We start from the raw sequence: 23192 nt of genomic DNA on the forward strand, positions 1-23192 counted from the left end.
AAGACAAATGGTGCTTTTCTTGGCTGCTTTTTAATAACTTAAAACAAATCAAGTCCTTTCCTGCCCATTACTGACTTTTCTGGCTAAATATTAAACTGAAGCCATTATATTTGGCTGCAGGTAATGAACAATTTAGCAGGCATTTATGAAGGACATTTTGGTTCTTCCGACCTAATTCTGCATTAAATTAATAATCACTCTCTTCTCCCCTTTTTTCTTCCCTGGCTTTCCAGAGAGAGAATAACTGTCTTCTCTGTGAGCATGTAAGGGCATCATAGCCACACAATTTATAAGGGGACCAGGAATACAGATAACAACAACAAAATCCAGATTGGACGGTTTCTGTGGCAATTACTCAAGTGTCACTTAATTCAGAATGAAGTGTACTGCAAACATGGGGAAGAGTTAAAAACACAGCGTGCACCAACCCCCTGAAACTCTTGTAGAAAAGCAATAGGATTTTTTTTTCCCTAAAAAAGCTCCATTTGCTCATTCTCCTTCCACTGCCCCAGGGCCCCCCAAATACAGTGCTTTTGCAGCAAGAGAAAAACAGAAAGGGAAACCTTGATTTTGTGTCTGAAGTTCAATGAAACACAAAAAGTGAAGATCCATCATATTTGATTCCCCTTACAAGTTCTTGCTTTGGTAAACTAAGATTATTACTGACTAGCATTAAGGAGCACATGGCAAAGCTGTGCTGGCATGGCACCGCACCATGGTGGCAGCTGAGGACCTGGGAACCTGCCTATGTGGGGAAGTTGCCCTACAGCAAACACTTAGCTGGTCTGCAACAGCTTTGAGCTCACTGGGCTTTCGAAGGCACTAACGCTGGTTTGGCATGCGTTAGGAAGGTCCACCTGCAGAGTCAGTGAAGACCAGCTAAGGGTGCTGTGAAGGTCATGTCCTCTCCCCTCCCACTGAACACCCGTGCAGGGAAGCCCCGGGGCACCTTCCAGGTCAGCATCTCTCAGAAGCCTTCTCATATGAAAAAGGCTAGAAGACATGCAGCTGAAAGCCTGCCTCGCCGTGCCCAGGGATTTAAGCAATTACGGTGGTGGTGTAGCATCATTACCAGGCAGTCGCTCTCCCGAGGCCCCGTGCACCCCGCAGCACACTGGTTGTGGCAGCAGTCGCTGGGCACCTTTCCCCTGCACCGGCCAGAGCACTGCTGGGCACAGATGACTTTTGTTACTGGAAGACACAAGAAAAAAGGAACAACATCAGGAATGAAGAACATTTAAGCTGTACTTGGTGCAATGAGATCAAGAAATATGGAGAAAAGGTCTGGTGCGGGATCTGCGCTAGATTTTCCCCATGGAATGTGTATTCTGTCCTCACATAAGGCCAAAGCTCAGGAGGGGTGAGAGCTGGTGTGGGTGGTGGCGAGAAGGGGTTGTGTTCAGCCCGTAATTATCTTGACTCTTGTGAGGTGATAAGCACTCTGGTCCCAGCCAGCAAACCATGTCCTGCTTAGAAAGAGCACCCAGGTCCCTGTGGCATCAATGCCTAAACCAAGAAAAACTCCGTGGAGTCATTGCATCTTATAGCTGAGCAATAGAGCAGGATCTGGCTCCATTTTGTTGAGAAAATCTGCTATTATTGGTGCTAGATTTGGGAAAAACAGCACAACAGGAGAACTGCCAGGACTCTGTACTATAATGGGAAACCGTACATTGTTGGTGTGCTGTCAGGATCCCTTCAATGCTCTAAAAATATTTCTGAAATTTGCAGAGAGAGGGGAGACCCACTCAGCAAACCGATTTCATATGCATATCATATTATTTTTCTTTAGGCTCCAATTCCTTGGCCAAATTTTATCTTCATTACTCAACTCCCACAGGGTTTGCACCAGTGCAGCAACCCGGAGTAAGAACTGGCCCTGAGTCAGCTTTTTGCAGGGAAGCAAAAACTGCCTGCAACATTTTGTTGAGAATCGGGAAATTGTCTCCATTTGAATATCAAAGCAGAGAAAACGATAATCAGAACAGTTAAAAAAAACCCCAGAAATTAATGGCTAGCATGTGTTTGTACCAGAGACCCAAAATGTGATTGTTTGTTCTCTACAAAAAAATTACTGATCCACAGACCCTGGCATTAGACATCAGAGAAACCTGATGGCTAATCCTTTGCATTACAGCACCCTGAGCATTTCGGCTGTGCACTACTGTTATCAGCTTCGCAGTTGGCACAAATGAGTTACAATATCATCAGGAATTCCTGTAAGTCGAAACGTGGTTGTTAATTAACAGAAAATTATTGGAAAATGTAGCCCACTACAGGATATATAACTGATTTTTTGTTTAAATCATATTTCCTATCTTTTTCCATTACACACTTTTATACCCAAACTGTATTATTTCATTCTTCTTGTAGGCCTGTAAGCAAGATATTATATTTTCAAGGAAACAGATTATTTCTACATATGCATTAGCTTCTCTGATAGCAACTCCTCCGTTCAACTAGAAACAGGGGAATAAAAGGCACATTGTTCTACACAACAGCATTTTGATATCATTTTTTTCATAAGCATCACCAGGGGAGTAAAACAGCTCATCACTTTGATAGCCATTGACTAGAGCTTCCTGCTGGAAACATATATCATGGCAAATGTTTGTATTTCATACAGAATATCTCACGTTTGTTGAAGGAGAAAGATATGTATCGCCCCTAACTTTCCCACATATGGAAATGTGGGATACATTTTCAGTTGGCCAGATTCTCAAATGCCTCGAGAGGAGAGCCAGAGCCTGCAAATGGTTTTCGTTTTTCCTAGTCATCCTCCCAAAGCTAGCAAGAGTTTGTAAATGCTGGAAACTTGCAGGGCTGAGACCTGAGGTTTTGCAAGCCCCCAGGACAGCTGTGTGGTCTCAGCTGCCCGGACCGACCTGAGAAGGGCTTTGTGTGCGCAGCCACTGTCCACCTCAAGAGCAGTTCAAGGCATGAGCCAAACTGCAGAGCTGACTGAAAAAAACCCTAAAGCTTGTACTAAATGAGAAGAGAGAAGCTGTATGTTCCTTTTTCCTCAAGCTGTAGAAGCCATACAGATTTGGCCTGACACTTGCAAGCAAGAAACTTAGGTTTAGGTGATTATTTGCAATGGAAAACTGAAGATAGGATGTTGCTTTCATTTGCGTTATGTCTAGATCAGCAGTCTTTCCACTGAACTTTACACAAAACTGGCAGGAAAGAAGAATCAGAAACAGTGCATTTCCCTACTCATTTCAGAAAAAGGAAATAATGAAGTATCAAAACAAATTGAGATGGGCTTCCTCCTCAGCCTTTACTTTAGGAGAAATAAAGCCTTGCAAAATCTCAAGCACTCTAAATGGATGTTTGTGTCGCTCTCTTAATATCAAGCAAGCATCCTACCTGCAAAAGTTTACAGTAAAGCACAGGCAACCAAACTGAAAAACCTCACAATGCCAAATACCTCCATTTACAAATTAAAAAATGGCTATGCATTTTCTGAGAGCCTTCCAAAGGTCCTCCGAGTACAGTATGTGGTGTGATTACCCACATGAAGGTGACATCTTTTGTGTTTACAAAAGAAACCTACGGGGATTCCAAAAAGAGGAATTAAAGCCAGAAAAAATCGGGTTGTGTTGTTGCTTCTAATAGTAGAAATTAATCCAAAGTATCGTTAACTAGCCTGTAGAATGACTCTGCGGGAAACAGCAGGAAGGCAAACAATTCACCACGCAGCTACTGCGTTCTCTCTTACATGGTAAAATAACTTAAAGAATAAATGTTTTCAAGTGCAGATGGGGAAAAGTCGTGGGCAACAGACAAAAGACGGGAGGCAGCTGCAGTCTCTTCCCTCTGGAGGAACAGCACATCTGCAGGGAAACCCAGACCCAAGTCAAACCACCTCGAGGTTTCCCCTCCAGAAATGGAGCTACTCAGGGGGAGTGGGCACGGCCGTCCTCCCCGCGACTGCGCTTTTGCAGAGCGGGAAGCAGGCCACAGAGGGACATGGTGTGCTTCAAGGAGCCCCATCATAGCGGGATGCAGAGAAGGACAAATGTGAAGCACGTGTCACTAATTCGCACTTGACAGGTTAGTTTTTCGGTAGATAGAAATTTAGTATGTCAGAGCACACGAGATATTTCTTAATTAATCTGCAGGCTTACATGTCTGGCAGTTCTGTTCACCAGGGCCCCAGCAGTGGTCTTCTGTGCAGTTCGGATGGCATTTGGGACCTAAACCACAAGAGCAGAGTATTATATTCTATAAACATGGACAACAACAACATCATGTGAGTCACCGAAAACAAGGACTTGAGCTTTCCTTCTCAATAAATCAGGGGAGGAAGGACCAATATACCAGTGCTCAAAAATTTTGAAAGCTGGACCTTAAATCCCTATCCTTTGTTCATATCTGGTTTCCTACGTGCAGTTCTCCACACCTTTGAGCAAGCAAGCGCAATACCCAGCCAGTCCAGCTTACGAAAGAGGCATATTTTTCCCAGGAACAGGAATCTCGCCTACTGCCCGGCTGGCCCTTCTGCTGGAGTTTGCATGCAACAGCAAGTCATCGCTGGCTTGCGGCCGGGCATGTGCCAGCTGCTCGCTACAGGCCACATGTAAATCAATGTTTCTGAACAATGCGGTTCTAAAAAGAAAACAAACCCAACTGGATTCGCAGGCAACTGCCAGCTACTCCGACCACAAAGTAATTCGACTTGTCTGCTTCACACCCTCCTCCCGCCCTCTGCCAAAAATACTCCTCAGCGTAGGACTACACGGCAGATGGACAGTTGATGGAGAGGCGGCAGGATGGACAGACACTCTGCCTGACCTGGAAGGTTCAGTGCCAGGCTCTTTCCCATCCCTCCTTCCTTACTCTTTTCTTCCTTTTTCCTCTTTTTCTTTCTCTTAATGACAAGCAAAGTCCCAGAGAAACAACTTATTTTAGATTACAGGATCGTTATTAAAACCATAAATGGCTGCCTAAACAGATTAATCTGGAATTCACTACATTTAAGAGGCATTTCCTACTAAAGTGATTCTTCCTGCTAACAACATGTGATTCTCCCTCCCCCCGCCAGCAAATAGCTGAGCAAATGCCAATACTTGTCCAAGAGCTGATTGATTTGGTGCAGGACCAAAGAACTATTTTTTTTTTTTTTAAAGTTGAAAAGTTAAAGATTAACATTTCTGTGGTGTTTAGAGCCAAACTCCTGTGCTGACTTGTATTGTTCGCAGCCCCTTGATTACGCTAGGGCTCCACAGAAAAATATGTCTACACGGAAGTTGGCTATTAGCTCTCAGGCAATTATGCAACTGGAAGAAGATAAAGAAAATATGTTTTTCTGCCAATTTACAGTGCCAGAAATTAAATGCTCAGAAATGAAAATAAACTCTCCTTTCCACGAAATGACTGGAGATTTTACAAGGGACTCGTAAGGCTGAAGGATTAGGTTGAGCCCACTCAAAGCACATGCTACACAAACTTTTAAATATATGTTCATCTCCCTGCTGATCTAAAGCATCAGATCTATCTGCCTGTTTATCATTAATTTTGCAAGGATAATCCTTGCAGCCCAAACCACCGGTGTTTTACAGCACTCAACTTTGGCCTTAGCGCTAAAAGGGCTTCAAGTCCCACAGTAACTCCATGAAGGTACACATATGGGTCTTCTAGACCAGAGCCTTATATTGTAAATAGAAGATTGCTGGAAAACAAACGAGTGCACGTTACTCTGAGCTGTCTTTGAAGAAACACATACATAGGGTACTGTCTGAAATCAAGAGAAGCTTTCCCAAGAACTTCGCTGACCTATGAGTCAAGGACCTAACCACCATGAAAAATTATGTCTTAGGCCAGTGGTGAAGAAATGAATGGCCTTCCCTTGGAACAGGGCTTGGTGGACCTGCATGCAGGAATTGGTGGACCTGAAACCCACCGCACGAAAGATGGGATGTTCATTCTTCTCTCTGAAATGGGGGAGTGCACAGCATTTTTCGTAAGTCAATACTCACAAGAAGACAGGTTGCTTGCAAATTCAAGCACCATGAGAGGCTTCTTGCTTGTGTCAATGATGTCATTCCAGAGAACATTGTCCATGTTGCACAGTTTGGGGTTGTTGCTGATTTTAACACCTCCATTGAGAATTTCTGCCAGGGAAGGAAAAAAATCAGTAAGTGAAGCAAACTGCCTAAGTCTTCTGTCTCTGATCTAAAGAAAGGGAAATAAAACACGTTTCTTTGCCTCAGCCACACTATGCTGACAGAAAAGGACAATCTGCACGGCACTAGCACTCCTGATGGTGCAACTAACACCAGGCTCAGACTGACGGGTTCTGGAGGGTCAGCTGCTTTTGGCTGCCACTAAGATGCCACTACATGTGGCTTTCTGCCTGGTGCCACCTCCAGAGGTCACTGCACTCAGCAGAGATGGCACTGCTGGTGTACACAGCCAGAGACCGTCAGCCAGACACCGTGTAAGACCCTTAACTCACATACCACCAGCTCCTACTGGAACTTAACAGAAAATACTGACGTGCATGCACTGGAATCAAATAATGCAAAATAATGAATGGATACTTCTTTGCCATTTTGGGGGGCACAAATAAATCTCACCACCCTGTTGATGCTTTGGATTTTCTGGATCTTTCTGCAATGGGAAATTATGGACTTTCTTCATCTCTTGAAGAAGGCTGGCTAGCAGGAAAGCAATAAGAAAACTGGGCAACTACATTCAGATCCTTATTTTTAAAGCAGGATTTGATGGCATATGACTTTGAGAGGAGATCTTCAATTGGATCTTGATACCAATAACCTAACAGTTGAAGTTTGCTTTACAGGTGCCTCCACCTCTTGCCCTTGTCTCACCTGATAGCCGTTTCATTGGCAGCTCTCGGAGTCCCTGGGTTTTATTCATGTGGTAATTCGATAAAATTGCCAGGGCGTAAGAGTTGTCATACAGCACATTGCCTCGGATGATCTGGAGGTTTTCTAGGGGAATGACATCCACCATGTTAAGCGCGATGAGCACGTAGCCTGCAACCTCCTGTATTGTCTGAGAGAACAACAGAAGAAACAAGGTGCTTAATCCATAGCACTCTTCCACTCTTGACAGGACACTCTTGACACTCCTTTCCTCCTCCCATCCCTCTAACCGACCATCTTTCAATTTTAAGGAATGATAAGCCACTTAATCTCATTAAAAAATAAATTAATCTGAGAACAAGAAGGGACTATGTGGAAAATTTTGCTGTCTAAGCAGGTATAAGCTGACCCTTAGAGCAGCTACCAGGGGCTCATTCCAAAGGTCCAGCTTACCCCTGTTCTGTCCCCAAGCAAGGGCAAGTGGGGCTGCCTAGGGGATGCAGGAGAACAGGGCAAGCATGTATGATATGGCAACCAAGTGTGATACTTCCCCTGAATACTTGCCCAGCCTCCAACCATTGGCAGCACAGAGATACCACCTGATTGAGGCTTTTACACTCTCTCTTCTGTGCCCCTTCCCTTGTGGATCCTCCAATGCCCAGCAGAGGAGAAGATCAGGTAACCTTCTCCCTCTTAAGTAATAAGTAGTTACAGGCCAACAAGACAAGTGAGGCACTGTCCCTGGATGTAGGTTAATTCCTGCCTTGTACTGTGAAATGTGTGCATTTCTATCTCATACAAAGATCACCACAAATGAAAAGCCCTCAGGCTACCACTTAGAATATTTTCCTATTCTATGAAGACCACCAGTGAGTTTTCAAGAGACCTGTTATGTTCCTGGGAACACTGAGCTCCATGGTCAAGTTGTGCTTGGGAAAGAAAAATGGCAATACCATCATATTTGTAACTCATATGTCTGAACCATCTCTTTTCTGATGTTCTCTTTTGTTACTATAATGAAATGGTTTTTCCCCTTTCTTTGTTCCCTGAGAAGAAAAGCTCACACAAAGAGATTACTCCTCTCAACCTGGAGGACTGACCTGTTTATTCAAAGCTACCATACAAGAGCACTTGATACCAGACGTACACTTATCATGTCAAAAAACCTGCTACCTCTCCTGCCTCTTCCTTTGAAAACCTCCTAATCTGATAACCAGGCATGTGAAAAGCAATGCATTTAAAACACCTTCTTTAAAAAAAAAAAATAATAACCTAAGGTACGACGCTATTGCTGCTGGTGGCAGCGGGGCAGCAGGGCAGCAGAGCTGTACCCCTTGCCCAGTCTCTGCTGGTGGAGAGCCTGGAGGTCCCCATGGCAGACAATGCTCCTCCCCATGCTGCAGTTGCGTTTTAACATCCATCCCCTGTCTGTTTCCCTCTCAGCTTGCCATGGTCGCTTATGCAATTGTGCACAAAACAAATGTTGAGATGGGAGTAGCCCGTGGGTCAACCACAGAAGATTATGTTGAAGATGGCTCGAAGCGTCCACGTGGGAAGTTATTGCACAGGACCTGCCTGCCTGCTTGGGGTGCAGGCACTGCAAGGCCGGAGGGGCACTCACCACCACGCAGGGGAAGGGGTCGCAGCTTGGAGGGCAGGGGAAGGGCCTTCACACTTCAAAATCTGCCATCAGTGGGTTGCCACTCACTTTGCGATTTGCTTTGCCCAACAGCACCACAAAGCCTTTTGCCCTCTGAAGAGTGAGGCAATGGGTAAGGATGTAATAATATTTATAAATAAGAAGAAACCCATCTGTGTGGCAGCCAGCACAGGTTGGCAGGCGCTTGAAAAGCTATTTCTCAAAGTACCTGATTTAGTATAGTAGGGTTGAGCATATCCTGCAGCCTACAGGTATGCTGAGACTGTGATCTGCAATTTCTCTGACATTAGCTAGCTATGTTTTTGGATCACCATAGAATTTTACAGGTAGGTGATCCTTTGCACTTAAAAAATGCAGTAAGATTCCTTTAGCAGGGAAGGCCACATTGGCCAAGAACACTAACCTTCAGGAAAGAGAGGTCACGATTGTGCTCCACGTATGTAATCTCCAGGTTGCTCAGTACCACCTCGCAGTTGTTGTACATCCTCTGCAGGCTGGTGAAATGGTCTTCCACATGTCCCAGCTGGGTCAGCTTGTTATTTGTCCCTTGACAAACTGTGGAGGAAAGAAGAAAACTCCATGAAGGAAAGCAAGAATAAGTACAGGGTAAAGACTTGTTGCCCACCTATCTTTACAAGCACCACAGTAAGTGAAGCATCAGCACAGATTCATAAGAAACAAGAATGTTATCTTGCATTACCCTAATGGCAATAATGTAGGGACCATGTGACATTTCCCAGGCACAGAGGTGTACCAGAATTAAGAGCTGGAATAACCCCTCATCACTTCCTGTTATATAAAAAACTCCAAGATGAGGCTTTTGTACATAAGTAGCACTAAGTTTTCTGTACCACAAACATAACTCAGTCCCTGAGGAGAGGGCATTGATACAGTTCCATCAAACACTACGGAAAGTGGTATACTGCCAGGTATCACCAAAGGCGATTTCTCTGAAGACCCATTTACAATACTTTGGGAGGCGCTGGGTCTCCTTGTAAGCTCAGTGGGAGGGAGTCCTGCAGGACTCCTCAAGCTACAAGTCTGGGTTTTAAGGCAAACTGAACCTCCAGGGCTCACACATCTCTTGTCACTCTGACATATGGGAGGATGATAGATTCAGGAGACTTCCTGGCATATTCAGCTTTGGCACACAAATCCACCTAAGCCTGCTTTGCTGGTGGGGAAGGAAGCGGTGCCATACAGAGCACCACTGAGATTACAAACGTTTGTAATGGCATGGTGGAAAAATTAGTCCCCACCTGAAATTCTATTACTCGGCTTTACCAAACCTAGAGGAACTGTCAAGTTATCACCACTATATTCGATTGCAATAAAAAAGCAAAATGCAAATTGCTTTAAAGAAAAAAAAACACCACACACAAGCCCCAGGAACTCTGTACTCTTCCAGTCATTCCCCGGGCTATCCCTGCATGGCTAAAATTAAAATATCTCTGAGTTATGCCAATACAGAGGAAAGGGGAACGATACAGAAGGCAATGCGATAAAAGACTTCACAACACCTTCCAGGTGGAAAGCTTCAGCCCAACTTTGCTCTTCAGTGGGAGCACAAGGAGGCCTTTATCTCATCATTGCTGTAATACAACCCAAGCCTGACCTCATAGCTTTCCATAAGACACTGAAAGAATTGCATTTTTTTAACTTGGAGAAAAAAAAAATGAAATGATACTTTTGTAGAGCCATAATTCCTAGAAGCACCACTCACAAACTGGAACACCATTGTGTGGGGTGCTATAAAGCAAAAGACTCTTGACAAAGCTGGAAATAAGGTTCAGAGCTAGTAACATAAGACAACACCTGTTGAAGATTTACCGAACAACTGATGTTTTATTAGTAGGAAAAATAACTTAATAAGCAGTGATAAAGACACACTTATCAATCGTCAAAACCATTCACTGAGCATGTGTTACTTCTCAGTACAGTCATCACCATTAAGGGGCTACAGTGATAACACATTAAATAGTCTTTGTCCATGTTTAAAGCAAGGCTATTCACTCACATTCCTCAGTTATTTCTCATTGTCTAGATAAACATTATGGTGTTTGCGATCAGAGTGGCAACTGCTAATAAATGGGGACAGTTTAACAGGGACTGTGATTACACTGTCTAAGCCGCTTGTTACTACATGAGCATCAAGTGTAGAAAATGGTCCTTTTTACATTTGCCTTGAATTTCTGTAACGGACGAGAAATTCCTAAGCAGAATTTTCTGTTCCAGTTTCAAACTTTACTGTTCCAATGTGCTCGTGCTTAAAATCAGCATTTGCATTCCTCCAACAAAGGAAAAAGCCAGTAACCAAAGATTCTCAGATGGTTCAAAACCTCAGCTTGGATGTTCAGTTTAGGCATCTCGGATCCGATCTATAAAATGGTGTGATTTTGAAACACACTGAAATACAATGCAGAAGCAGGTGCAGTTTAGACTGCTCAGAGAGATGAAGACATGTAAGTCAGCCTGTTCTGGTCTTCAGTGTCCACACATGGCCTCATGCTCTCGCTGCATCCCCGGTGTTAACAGCAAAGATCTGCCCTGGTACTCAAGACAGGCCCTATGCAAAAGCTGCAGTGTTTATGCTACGTCTGAACCAAAGGAAGGATAGAAGGAGGAGCCTTCTGCGGCGGCGGCCTCCTGGCCACCCATACCCACCATCGACCCTACGCGGCTTGGCACTGGTTGGATTGCACAGTCCAGCTCACTGAAACAAGCCCTAGGAGAAACTGCACACACTTGAACGTGTTTCCTTTGGGATCGGACAAGCGCTGGAGCTCTGAACTTGGCTCAGCCATCCCAAGAAACACAGACTTTTTCACTGCTTACTAGGTCAAGGCCGATGCAGTGGGCGGAGGGCATGGTTACTCTCGGACTTCTCCCTCTCCCTCTCCCATGGGGCCGCTCAGTGAACCATGTCAAAGAGTTGACCCAAGCTACAAATAATGCAGAACAATAAATAAATACATAAATGGACAGAGGGTATTTTTAGCTCAGGAAAGCTCGCTGATTTGGTTCACCATGGTGCCCCATGAACCCGCTGCACTGGAAACAGCTCCGAGGACAGCAAGGAGGCAGGAGCAAATAGTCAAGAGAAGGAGCTTGCCAGCTTGTGAAGCTGCAGAGGGAAACCCAGACATAACGAGCTCTGAAAAGGCTTCAGGTTGGTCCTCCAGGACCTACTTTCTTCCCCTGTTCTGTGAGTAGAGAGAGCTTTGATGGCTCTCTACCAAAGGTGTCTTAAGCCACATGCAAAACCACTTGACCCCTCCATCAGGCTCATCACATCCTCTACACAGTAAACAGAAGATGTAGATGAGATGTTCGTTAAGATCTGGAGAGCAAAAGAAAATGGGTTGCTTCTGTTAAGATCTCAACAGTATATGGCTAGCGTCAGTCAGACCACCCTATAGGAGCTTTCCTCCTCATGCACAATTTTCTGTTTGCTCAAAGAGATACAAGGCCAAATCCTTGTTTGCTGCAAAGAGATCTAAGTACATCCAAAAAGTGAACTTCATCACAGCAGTATTTACCAAATGAGAACCTGGGTCATAAGCAGTATATGCTGAGCAAATAAAACCCAAACCAAACAAAACAAGCTAAACCCCTGCAGCAGTATTACTGAACTCAGGCAAAGGTGCTGAATAATTTTCCAGCTAGAACATTTGGAAAGAAAAGAAAATGGCCTGCTTGCATCTGATGAATAATACCATTCCTGCAATTTCTTTGCTTACGAAAACTGTTCTGAAAAGATACATGCTATAATTATCTGTACATAATACTACAGTGTGAATGCCATTCTGGCCAGAGGGAAGAGCACAGACAATGCGGTGCTTGCCTCGCTCCACAGAGTTTTAAGTGGGACGTGTATGCATGAGTGGATGGATTATATTATGATTTAACCTCTGTTGAGCTTGACCTATTTGCCTTCCAAAGGACAGATTTTGATGCCACATACATGCATTATATACTTTTGTTTCAATGTGCAGCAAAGCCAGCACTATCCAGGTTTAGGAGTCAGTGGTGGGTATATGTGCTACTGCTGGGGGCGGTGGTAGTATGTACCACATAATATACGTCCCATGTGGACACCCACACATGGCTGCAGCACATTTTAGCTATAAAGAAGAGTAAAAAAAATCAGAGAAGTTTCCTGATGAAAATTCAGGGTGAGAATGTCCCTGACCAGTAGAAAAGCTGAGATCCAGAGCTGAATTTCAGGGCATGGGCTGATCCCTAAAAGACAAAAGCTTTGCTCTTATCTATGATGTTAATATAATAAAAATACAGCCAGTCTGGAAAGTCTGGAAAGTTTTGACACAGAGAGGACGTCCCAGGAGGCCACTATCTGCAGCAGCGCTGAGAGCGGGGCTGCCCACTGGGAGCACGAGGCTCTCCTGCCCCAGCCCAGGCGACCTGCCGGACCCCCAGAGCCCCAGCCATCACCCTTGCGACGCTGAGGCAACCCAAATTGTCTGCAGGGCAGCAGCATGGGATTACCACTGCGAAGCATTTTATTTCTGTATGATATTGCTCTTAGCACACATGCTGTGCTTCCTGAATGCCAAAGTAATGTTGATCTTGAATCAGTTACAGTATTACCTCAACAGACAGCCTAAAAAAAGGCAGATATTGCTGAAATGAGCCAAAATGTCAGGTGCTATATAAGACAGCAGCGATCAAAGAGCTGAAGAAAGAGGCACGCTACTGATAGATGCAAACTCGCTGAATTTTAGTGCTTATGAAAAGTGCAGGGTTGGTTGCCCTGGATACTAAAATCCTCCCTCTGTCCACAGACATGCTTGCTCCCCTTCTCTGCCTCACACTTGGCCTTAAAGGGGTATTTCTCAGTGATGCAAACGGGTTCACTCTCTGCAAGTGATGTGCAAGTGATGCACGGAGCATCTGGGCCAGTCACAATGGGGTGCTTTTGCCACCCATTCCCAGTTAGACTTACTTCGGCTTCCAATACAGTTAGTTGTTGGGATCCCCCTGTCACCCCAGAAACACAGATGGGTTCTGCCCCTCTATAGCTTGATGGCATTAGGGTACACTGTGCACCGGTGTCTACTAGAGCCTTATACTCCTGTGGGTCCGATGTGCCAGGCCACCGAATCCACACAGTCCAGTAAACTCGGTTGTCCCTTTCCTCCCACTGGCTGGAGGCAGGGCCCCTCTAGTCCTCATCACAGTACTCGTTTCTCACTTCTTGTACATACGAGTCAGAAGTTTCTTCATTAACATCAGGAGTAAAATCAGCCCTTCTACCCTGTCTGGGGAACTGCCCGCTGGAAACTGGAGCAGCAATTTTCCTGGAAGAACCCCTTTCTGTGATTGTTTTCCCTTGCAATTCACGTACCCGTGCCCCTAGGGCTGCAGTAGGTTTTCCATCCCACTTCCTCATGTCCTCTCCGTGGTCACGCAGGTAAAACCATAGGGTGCCCGTGGTGTGTACCCTTTATACTTTCTCTCTTGAGCAAAAGAACGCTGACTCCTAATAGCCGAGATACTGGTCCGTACAGGTGGGGAGTAGGACCTATCCTCTCTGAGTTGCTGGATCTCCTGGGACAGTTTCTGAGGATTCACTCTCTGCAACCCTCTGCTCCTTGGCCTTTTTTTTTCTTGTGCAGCCCAAAGAAGCAGTGTGAAAACAAAGCATTTCCTAAATTTTCCACGAGTGATGGTAGGGAGAGAGAATGCCTCCATCCAGCTGTAATGCTAAGCGACTGTATTCTCCCAAATCCATACAAGCTCAGATTAAACAAAGCGGTCTCTGCAGCAATTGCCCTGATACAAGTGAAATCTGTTTTCATCCTTTCCTCAGAAAATCTGATTACTGAAGTCCCAATCCCGTCATGCATATTTGTCCCAGACTTGAGAAAAACCCCGGAGAATGCTTTGAAACCAAATTACCACCAATCCCCAAATCATCAGCTGTTTTCTGTCCGTGCTTAGCCTTTGTTAGTCTCCCTGCAGCTCTGACAGACATATCAAAATAATAACTCACAAAGGCAATTTCAGAGACACACAAGTCCATTTCCACACTTCATATATCCCTTATAACTCTATACAACCTAGTTAATAAATTTATATACTTTTTCTGCATGTTTTCCAGCCATTATTGACAACAACACAAAACTTGCAGACAAGAGATATTTGTTTAATCTGCCAGCACATTTGTAAATATTCCTCTCTCCTCACTCATTGGCGGTAATTTCACTTCTGATTTTTTTTTGGTATTTCATGGAAGAGCAGTACCTTCCTGGGCACTTGGTCCAGATACAAAGCTGGCTCTGAAGGCCAGGGGAGATAACGGCACTTGGTGTCCCACCATCAGCGCTACCCACAACCAATTCACCTTAACCAGAGCATGGGGAAAAAAACCTTTCAAGTGAAATGGAATAATTTTGCAAGAAATACTGCCCAACATGCGTCTGTATGGGCAATCACACCATCCCAAAGCCCTGCCCCTCGCATGGGGGATGCTGGCCATACCCTGAGCCTCCACGCTCCTCTCTAGGAGAAAAACTGTTTCCCCTTATGAGGGCTTCCACTGACCTTCACCTAATGGGGCCTCAGAAATTAAATTAAAATCCTTGTATCATTCACGCACAAATCTGTACATCAGCTGTAAGGGCAGGTCCTGTATCTCAGGGTTTTTTTTTTTTAACCGACCTCAAAGCATTTCCTTACAGCTATCGAACAGATCCACATAACCTCTCCATACTACTGTGGAAACCAGAGAAGTGTAGCTAGTACTGTCAAATGATCAAAATAATGGCATTTAAGCTCACAAGGAAGTCCTAGAGCAGACAGGACATTTCTTATCATGTATTTCTGTTAGAAAGGGAAAGAAGCATGCAATGCTTTCCCTAAAGAAAACAGGGTAGGAAATGTCAGAGGTCGGAAAAAGAAAGCGACATTACATTATATGTGATTAAACATTTAAATAGAAACATTTCTTATATTAACCAGTGCCTCAACACTAGAGAGAGATGTGATGGAGAAATTTTGCTATTACTGGGTTGAGTGTGTTTCACATACTGAGTAAGAATTTCAAGAGGGAGGAAAGTCCACGTGACACAAAAAGAAAACTAAATCTGCTGTGATGTGCTGTGGGAAGTTATGAAAAGGAAAGGAAAAGCTAGAAAACAGGTGAGGAGTGCAAACAGTGCTCAGATGTGGGCAGATGTCTTCCCTTGAGAACAGTGGTTGCAAATGCGTATGATGCCTAAAAAGTCCCGTTTCAGCTTAACGACAGCAGCATTCGGGCACTGGAAATGCTGCCGCAGAAGATAATGATTTTTGCACATATTCAAATACTTTCATTTAAAACATCATGAAAAATAGCCTCATGTGGCTGTACTAAGTCCCTCCTCAACCAGTGTGGTTTACAGTAATGCAGTTACTGAGATTAATTCCTACTTTTAGACACACTAGGAGAAAAACAATGACAGAGGTCTTAAAAACACTTAGATGGAAACTGCAATTGCAAAAGTGACCCAAAACTAATGCCATAGTGGAGAAAAAGAATATGCCTTAAGGGAAAGCTTTCCCAGACAGTTTCTTATTTCTATTTACTTGATGAAAGCAACTTTTCCAGCTAAATCTAATTTTAAGTTTCCCTTGCTCCAGTTAGGAGTGGAGACCTGCCCTCTGATGGCAAAAGTCACATCCTGAATTGCAAGGGACATAGGCAGAGTGACAGCTGGATGGCCCAATTGCTGATGAGTACCTTCACCTGAAAGAATAAATAATCATATACAAAATGACTTGCTCCTGAATGAAGACCTCTCCAAAGTCAGAACATTTCTGACAACAAAGGATTCAGCCTTATTAATTCCCTAGGGTGCTTTTTCCCCCCTACCCAATATCATTTAGTAGTATTTCTATTTTTCTTCCCTGTTGCCATTATTTAATTCAGCATGTATCTTCATTAATCCTCCAGATTAAGGCCAGACCGGGATGTGCTGAAATCAGTCTTTCCACTGGCTTCAACGTGAACTGGATGGGGGATTAAATTCTTCTCTTGCTGACGCCGGTGTGAATTTGGAGCAACTACAAGGACAGGGTGGGCTAGCCCAGAGTTTGAGCTTTCCCCTCCAAATGCCTTAGGATGCAACTGTGGGAGGGATACAGATATTTTCTGTAAATACCAGCAGAATTTCAAAGAAATGGGAATTGTCACCTTGCAAGTTTCTACAGTTTGGGAAAAGGTCAATTTCTAAAGGTGAATAATAGATGGGAATTTTTGGAGGGGGTGTTTCTAGCAGGGTAGTGAAAGATAACCCGGGTTTAGATCAGTTTTCTTCACTTGACTTTGTCAGTGGTCTGTAAGAAAACATCAAATCACTGCTGAGGATGCCTGCAGATGACAGAAACATCGCCAGGGTTCTAAATAACAAAGAGGGACAGATGACCTGCACAGGCTCGTTTGTATAATTTAGGAAAATAAGCCCTCTGAACAACATTATTTGAACTATAGCCAAAGGCAAGGTCTTACATCAAAGACTGCAGAACACGTACTAGACAGAAAACAGGGTGCTGGGATGCAATCGCCCTGAAAAGGACTTGGGGATAATAAGAGGTGACCAGCACATCGTTTAACTCGACAGAAAACCGCAACTGCTGGATGCATCAGTGGGAAAATGCTGAGCGAGAGGAGGCAGGAGCCAGCATTAATCGCCAGCGGTGCCCCAGCACGCCCAAGAGCAGCAGCCTCTGCACTAGAGGGCTCTCCTCTCCCGGCAAAGTGGGTGCCGCTGGGCGCAGCTCCCGCTCCCAACAGCACCGGGACTCTCCACTCGGACTTCAACCCTTTTCCAAGCTGCATTTCAGCCCATGTCCCCACCACACGGCCAACGGCTAGTGCAGTATGACTTTGCCTTGAGTTTTTCAGGCTATTTATCGAGAGTGATGGCTGGAAAGTCAAGCTTCCCAAGATGTCCTCACCAGCAGCTGGGGTGCTACTGCTGGGTCGTTGCTCCCACTGGCACCCTTTGGGGAGGCTGCTATAAAGAAAACCAAGCGCTTGCGGGGGGCTTTCTCTGTTGAGCTGTTGCTCAAGGTTAATGGCCAGGACTATCGCAAGTGCAATCACCACTGAACTCAAATAATGAGCTGTTTCTACGATTTATTAGTGAGGAAACCCCAAGTACAAGGAAACTTCGTATCTATCGACCGCTATGCAAACATATGCACACATATATACACAAATGATAACAAACTATTTATAGATTTTATACACACCACTTAATAAATTTTGCACAGAAAACCGCACAGGCACCTCCCCCTCCTTTTTAACCATCTTTATAGAAACTCAGGCCACACTGACTGTGTTATTTAGTCAACATCGACTTTGAGGTCCCCTCCCAGAAGTTTCTCCATGTGAGACTGATAGAGCAGGGTGATGAGCTTGGCCCTACAAATCTATCACAACCAGGATGCGCAAAGTGATGAGTTCATGCCATAGCTTGCCATTTTTAGGCCAGCGGTTCCCTACATACAGCAGAACGACTGAAGGTGGATGCTTTAAGGTGCAAAACGCAGCTCTTCAAGTCAAAACACCAGCTGCAGCTCAGACATCCAAGCAGTGTACAGCACAGGGAAACACCACCAAGTGCTATGGAGAGGAACGAGACTTTGGAAACCGCTGTGGAGGAAATTGGGGAGTGGGGAAAGACAGAGTTGGTGGTACTGTTGGTAACACTGGATAGAAGTATTGCTATCCCACTTAAGCTGGGTCCTCCAAGAGAAAGCATTGCCCATGCCTGTGTTTCAGGACAGTGATCTTTATGCTGTGTGAAACCCACATACTGACCAAAATAAGTTTGTCTTGTACTGTGGAAGACAACCCCAAACAAGACCTTGCAAGGGGCAGAAGACCCCAGTGTCAGTCCCAGCAGGCTCCGTGCCCTCCCCAGGGCCGAGGGATGGGCCCACCAGGTTGGCACAGCCTCTGGCTAACAGTCCATGGCTGCAGCCCTCCTGCCCTCCAGCTTCACGCACTGGCATAGCTACTACGCCCATCACAAAATAGCCGCATGCATCTGCCAGGCAGAGCTCTGGAGCGGGAGAAGGGCCATCACGCAGCCCCATCCACGCGAGGTTCAGGCCCTGGGAAATGGCTTGGAGAAACGCAACGGTTCTTGGCATCCACGGTGAATTTTGTATTACCGTGTTGCTGCAAGTGGTGTAAAAAGCCTGCGTAGAGCACAGCGGTATGCAGATGACAGACCTCTGACAACAGGCATGGCTCACCGAGCCTTTAATCTGGTGAGACATGTGTGGCAGGGGTGTGGCATCTCCAGATCTACACCAGGATATTTGGGAAAACAAGGGGATGACAACGGATATGTGAGCCTGTGCTCTGTGCTCTAAAAAATTACATTCTTCACTGTTGTTTGTTCTGGCAACACCTATGGAGCAGCAGGATTTTACAGCACAATAAAAAGAAACTGAAGATGTGTGCCCATGAAAATGTGGGACTGGTTTCTAGTTACATCAGCACTGAATTGTTTAAAATTGTTTCAAAATGAGTTAATTTGAGAAATGAGAGTTAAAAGCATTAAACTATGCTGTGAACATTTTACCACGTGGGATTTCTTAAGACACTGCAATTGCATATTTTCATTTGTGCCTTCTAATGAAAAGAAATCACATGTTTTACTTTATTTATATTAAATCAAGTCTTATGTGGAAATAAGCCATGGTGCTCATACACGTACTTCTGAATCCCTTGAGGTGTAAATTCTATGTGAGCACTCACACACTGACTCAAAAAGGTCAAGAGAAAACACTTACATCTGATTCCAAGTAGAAGACTAAAAGCTTGCTATTACAAATGCAACACATTCTTATTTTTTTACCAGTAAATATATATATACACATACACATACATATGTAGCTCTCCCGGATGACTAGACTGACATCTCTAGAGACTGCAATATATCTGGAGAACTGCTGAAAACACAACAGCAACTGTGCAAGTTTTATTCACTGCCTTGAACTACGTGTGCCCACCTCCACGATAACCCCATCTACTTCTGTGAGTGGTTCTGCCCCCTGAAGTCACAGCAAGTGCTGCCAGCAACCACAGTGGATGCTGCACCAAGCGTCTGGGCCCGTATAGCTGCATCACTGCACGATGCTTCCTCCAAAGCTGGTCTACAACAAGGAACTATAGCAAATTCCAGCCTCCTATGGATTCAAGTTGGAAAGCTACAGAAAGAAGGATCTATGCCCCCAAATTCCCCAGGAGACATCTTGTGCCTTAGGCATGAGATCGCCTTCTCCAGTGAGGCTAAAACAAGACAAAAACTGCAGACAGGACTAAGATAAACAATATTTACTTCTTCAAACAATAAAGGTACTGTTAAGTTATCTATATTAACGTAGCAAATGCCCCGTCAACTAACTACAAAGAACAAGTAAAAGCCGATAAAAAGCTTTAAAAGCTTGTCTCCAGCTACTACATATTCATGGGAATGAATGCTACGGTTAACACTTACATTAGGGCTTCCAGCCGAAATTTGGATATTTGCACATGTTGCCAAGCAAGCAAGTTAATACATGCTACTGGGTTTGAAAAGCCTCCAATAATATTTATGTTTAAAAGGAATAGCTGAAGAGCATATTAAATGTAAATGAGCTCTGGATCACCTTCTGATCTTCATTCAAGCCTCGACTAAAACTCACTGGAAAGACTGCCATTGAAACCAATGGGATCTGAATCAAGCTCTTATTTCACTTAATTTAACTGTGTGAAATTCAGTAAATGAGGTAAATAGACTTTCTACCGCCCTTTTTTTGTGGAAGGAGGAGAACTACAATTACATTTTGAAAGCACAGCTAAAAAGCCACAAAGTGATTTAACAGCACCTGGGTAAGTTTTGAAGATGGAGACCAATTTATCTTCAAAAGTCTGGGAAGAAAAAACATTGAATTTAGTCATCGGTACTATAAATGTTGCATGTTACAGCAAGTGGACTGCTTTTAGAGTTGGTCTTATTTAGCAACAGGGTATCTCAGCCACATGTAATGCCAGAGTTTAGTTCTGTGAAGAAATGTAAACAAGTCTGAACATTTTTAAAGGTACTTGAAATGCATGATTACGGTATGTTAGATGCTGTTCAAACTCTGAAAAGTTCCTTCTCCATCTCTTGATTTGCACAGTTAACCTCTGCCATGCAACCTGAGCTGGAAGGCAGGCAGCCTTCCTCATGCTCTTTCACGCTCTTCAGCAAAGCAACTGCTCTGTGGCTTAGTACTGAGCCCAGAACTTCTGCAATCTGAACTCCAGAAATATAATGTTATACTGGATAAACCTCTGCTAATGCTTTCAGACTTGTATCATCCTAACGCCCATTTGCACAGGTCCCAGAAAATGAGATGATGGGGTTTATCTTTTGTTTTGATTGGTTATAGAATAGGGCCCAGGCACAGGTTTTATTTGTCTCTGATCTTGCCGAAACAGCCCAACCCTTCCACTTCCTCCTGCTTCTTTTTCTCCAGTTCTTTAAAAGAAACATTTCTGCTTCTGTGTAAAGTATTTGAGGACCATACATGCAATGGCTGCACAAAAGCCTGTAAAACAACTGTTACTGTGGCAGACTTTTGAGGACCCCTTATTTATCTCATCTTTGAAAACACTAATAAAAGAAACATATTAACAAATGGGTAAATGGAATTATTTTCTTTCCAGTAAAGAATGAAAATACAGATTTGTCAAAAGCCAATACATCATCCTGTACCAGTCTTTTTAGGTCAAATTATTATTTCATGTATGCTCAGAATTTGTGGCTGTTTAGTTGTGATCAGTTTAAAACCAGTATGAAGATGACTGCAGATGCTAAATTTGATTCTGCAACTCCTTTGTCCCCAAAGTTTGAGGAACGGTACTGTTTTTGTCTTCCTCATGGATCTGTTCTAAGCAACAAGGCAGGCAAAATGCTGTGAAGCTTTCTCAAACACAAAAAAACACCTACATGCAAATATGAAAATCCAGAAGACGACATGCAGATAAGGATTAAAAAAAATCCACCCTTACATAAGCACCACAAACCTGCTTTAATGCATTCCACTCCCTGCACAAAAAATTGCCAGAAAGAAACTGCTCCATCAGTTCAGCAAACATCCCCTTGTATACAAAAAGCTGGTAAATTAGCTACAACCTAAGCTCTAGCACAAAATGTAAAAATGTTATCGGTAGCAGTCAGTTGGACTGTGCTTATCTTTGCCAAAGATGTCTTGAGGGGGAAAAAAAAAAGAACCTTTTTACTAGTGCAGCAAAATGCATGTAGAGACATGAAAGCCTGACTGTAAAACTGATCTCATTCATTCCTGTTCCCATCTGCTCCTCTGTCCCTGCAACATTTCTTCTGCAAAAGATTGCACTCAAGTGTTTTGATGGATGGAGGTTTTTTTTTTAATCGGCTGGGTTTGGGGTTTTTTTCTTGTTTTTTTCCACTCTCTGACTAGAAATAATCACCTTTTGTCTTTTACTATATTACAGCATTTCAGAAACTTGCTGCTGTATGCAAGTTTGGGTCCCTGGGCAGCGAAGCGACTGCCTACCCGTGGGCAACCAGAGGGTAAGAGTGGTTGTGCAAGTCCTGCTGCATACCCAACCTTCCCCTGCATGCACCGACGGCGTGCCAGGGATCAGCAGAACGGTTCTTAGTCCTGTCCTCCACAAAGCCAGAGGCCTTTTTTTTTGTTTTCTAGAAGAAAACGGAGGGGGACAGAGCTGGGAAGAATACCCCAGTGTAAGCTCCAGCACCGGGATTACTGCTGTGGGGCATCTCAGCAGTGTTGCAGGAGGATGGCCCCTGCTCATCGGCCAAGCGCATACACTGTGTACACGCTAATCACTCAAGCACTGTTAGGATGCCTCCCACCTTCCAAAATACAACTGCATCTGCCTAAGAAACCCACTGCACTTCGTGTCCCTGGCATTTCCTTGCCTTCAATTTTTTGTCATGAGAACTTTCTTTAGCAGGAGAATTAAAATCACATTCTGGCATATTTTTGGTACACCCCGCAGAGGTGCCACATTTTTCTCTAGCCTGTTTCTTACGTGGAAATTCAAAGAAAGAAATAATTGGTGGAGTAGCAAGCTGGGAAGTTATTAAAGGCAAGCAACATTAAGATTTGAGATCCACCGCTCTAAGAATTTGCATGCTTTAATCTTTAAGCTTTTATGGACTTTTACTGAGTACTAAAAATATCAGAGAAAAAAATTATGCAAGGCAGGCACTTATGAACCTCAGCTGAAAAAAAAAAAATCACACTTAGTTTTCCACAACATGACATTAACTTTGGAAGGATCTGGCTTTGGCCACTGCATCCCAGAAAGTTTCCAAAATTGCAAAACAGTTGCCTCATGAGCAAATATGCACGTCACACAGCCAACACTCCCACTCCGTTGCGAAGCTGGTCCCTGTGTTAAGTATTCTGATAAGCCTTACTAAAACCAGAGCCACCTTATCTGGGAAAAATGACACCTAGCAAGTTTTTAAAGCCGTAGGTCTGTTTGCTTGCCTTTGATGCATTCACCAGTCTTCCACTGCTATCTATCACTTCATGGAGGAGCTGCAGCAGTTCTTGTGAGCCCAGTAAACCACCTAGCTGCAAGCGATGAAATACTACCAGCTCCGGAGAACAGAGCAGCTTTGTGTTTCAGCAGCTTTGTGTTG

General features: G+C 44.1%; 1 protein-coding gene across 1 annotated transcript in view; it reads right to left on the minus strand.

The window, feature by feature from the left end:
* EGFR (epidermal growth factor receptor) overlaps window positions 1-9041 on the minus strand; it is a 46251-nt gene extending 37210 nt beyond the window's left edge. Inside the window, exons 1-5 of the mRNA XM_009321583.1 lie at window positions 8894-9041; window positions 6834-7020; window positions 5982-6116; window positions 4131-4199; window positions 1073-1191 (exon numbers count right to left, since the gene is read on the minus strand). Coding sequence (XP_009319858.1) covers window positions 1073-1191; window positions 4131-4199; window positions 5982-6116; window positions 6834-7020; window positions 8894-8974 — 591 coding nt within the window. The 5' untranslated portion in view covers window positions 8975-9041. The remainder of the gene's footprint in view (window positions 1-1072; window positions 1192-4130; window positions 4200-5981; window positions 6117-6833; window positions 7021-8893) is intronic.
* Between the last annotated feature and the right edge of the window lie 14151 nt (window positions 9042-23192).

The sequence above is a fragment of the Pygoscelis adeliae genome, unplaced genomic scaffold, assembly GCF_000699105.1.
Source record: "Pygoscelis adeliae isolate BGI_AS28 unplaced genomic scaffold, ASM69910v1 Scaffold40, whole genome shotgun sequence".
Classification (NCBI taxonomy): Eukaryota; Metazoa; Chordata; class Aves; order Sphenisciformes; family Spheniscidae; genus Pygoscelis; species Pygoscelis adeliae.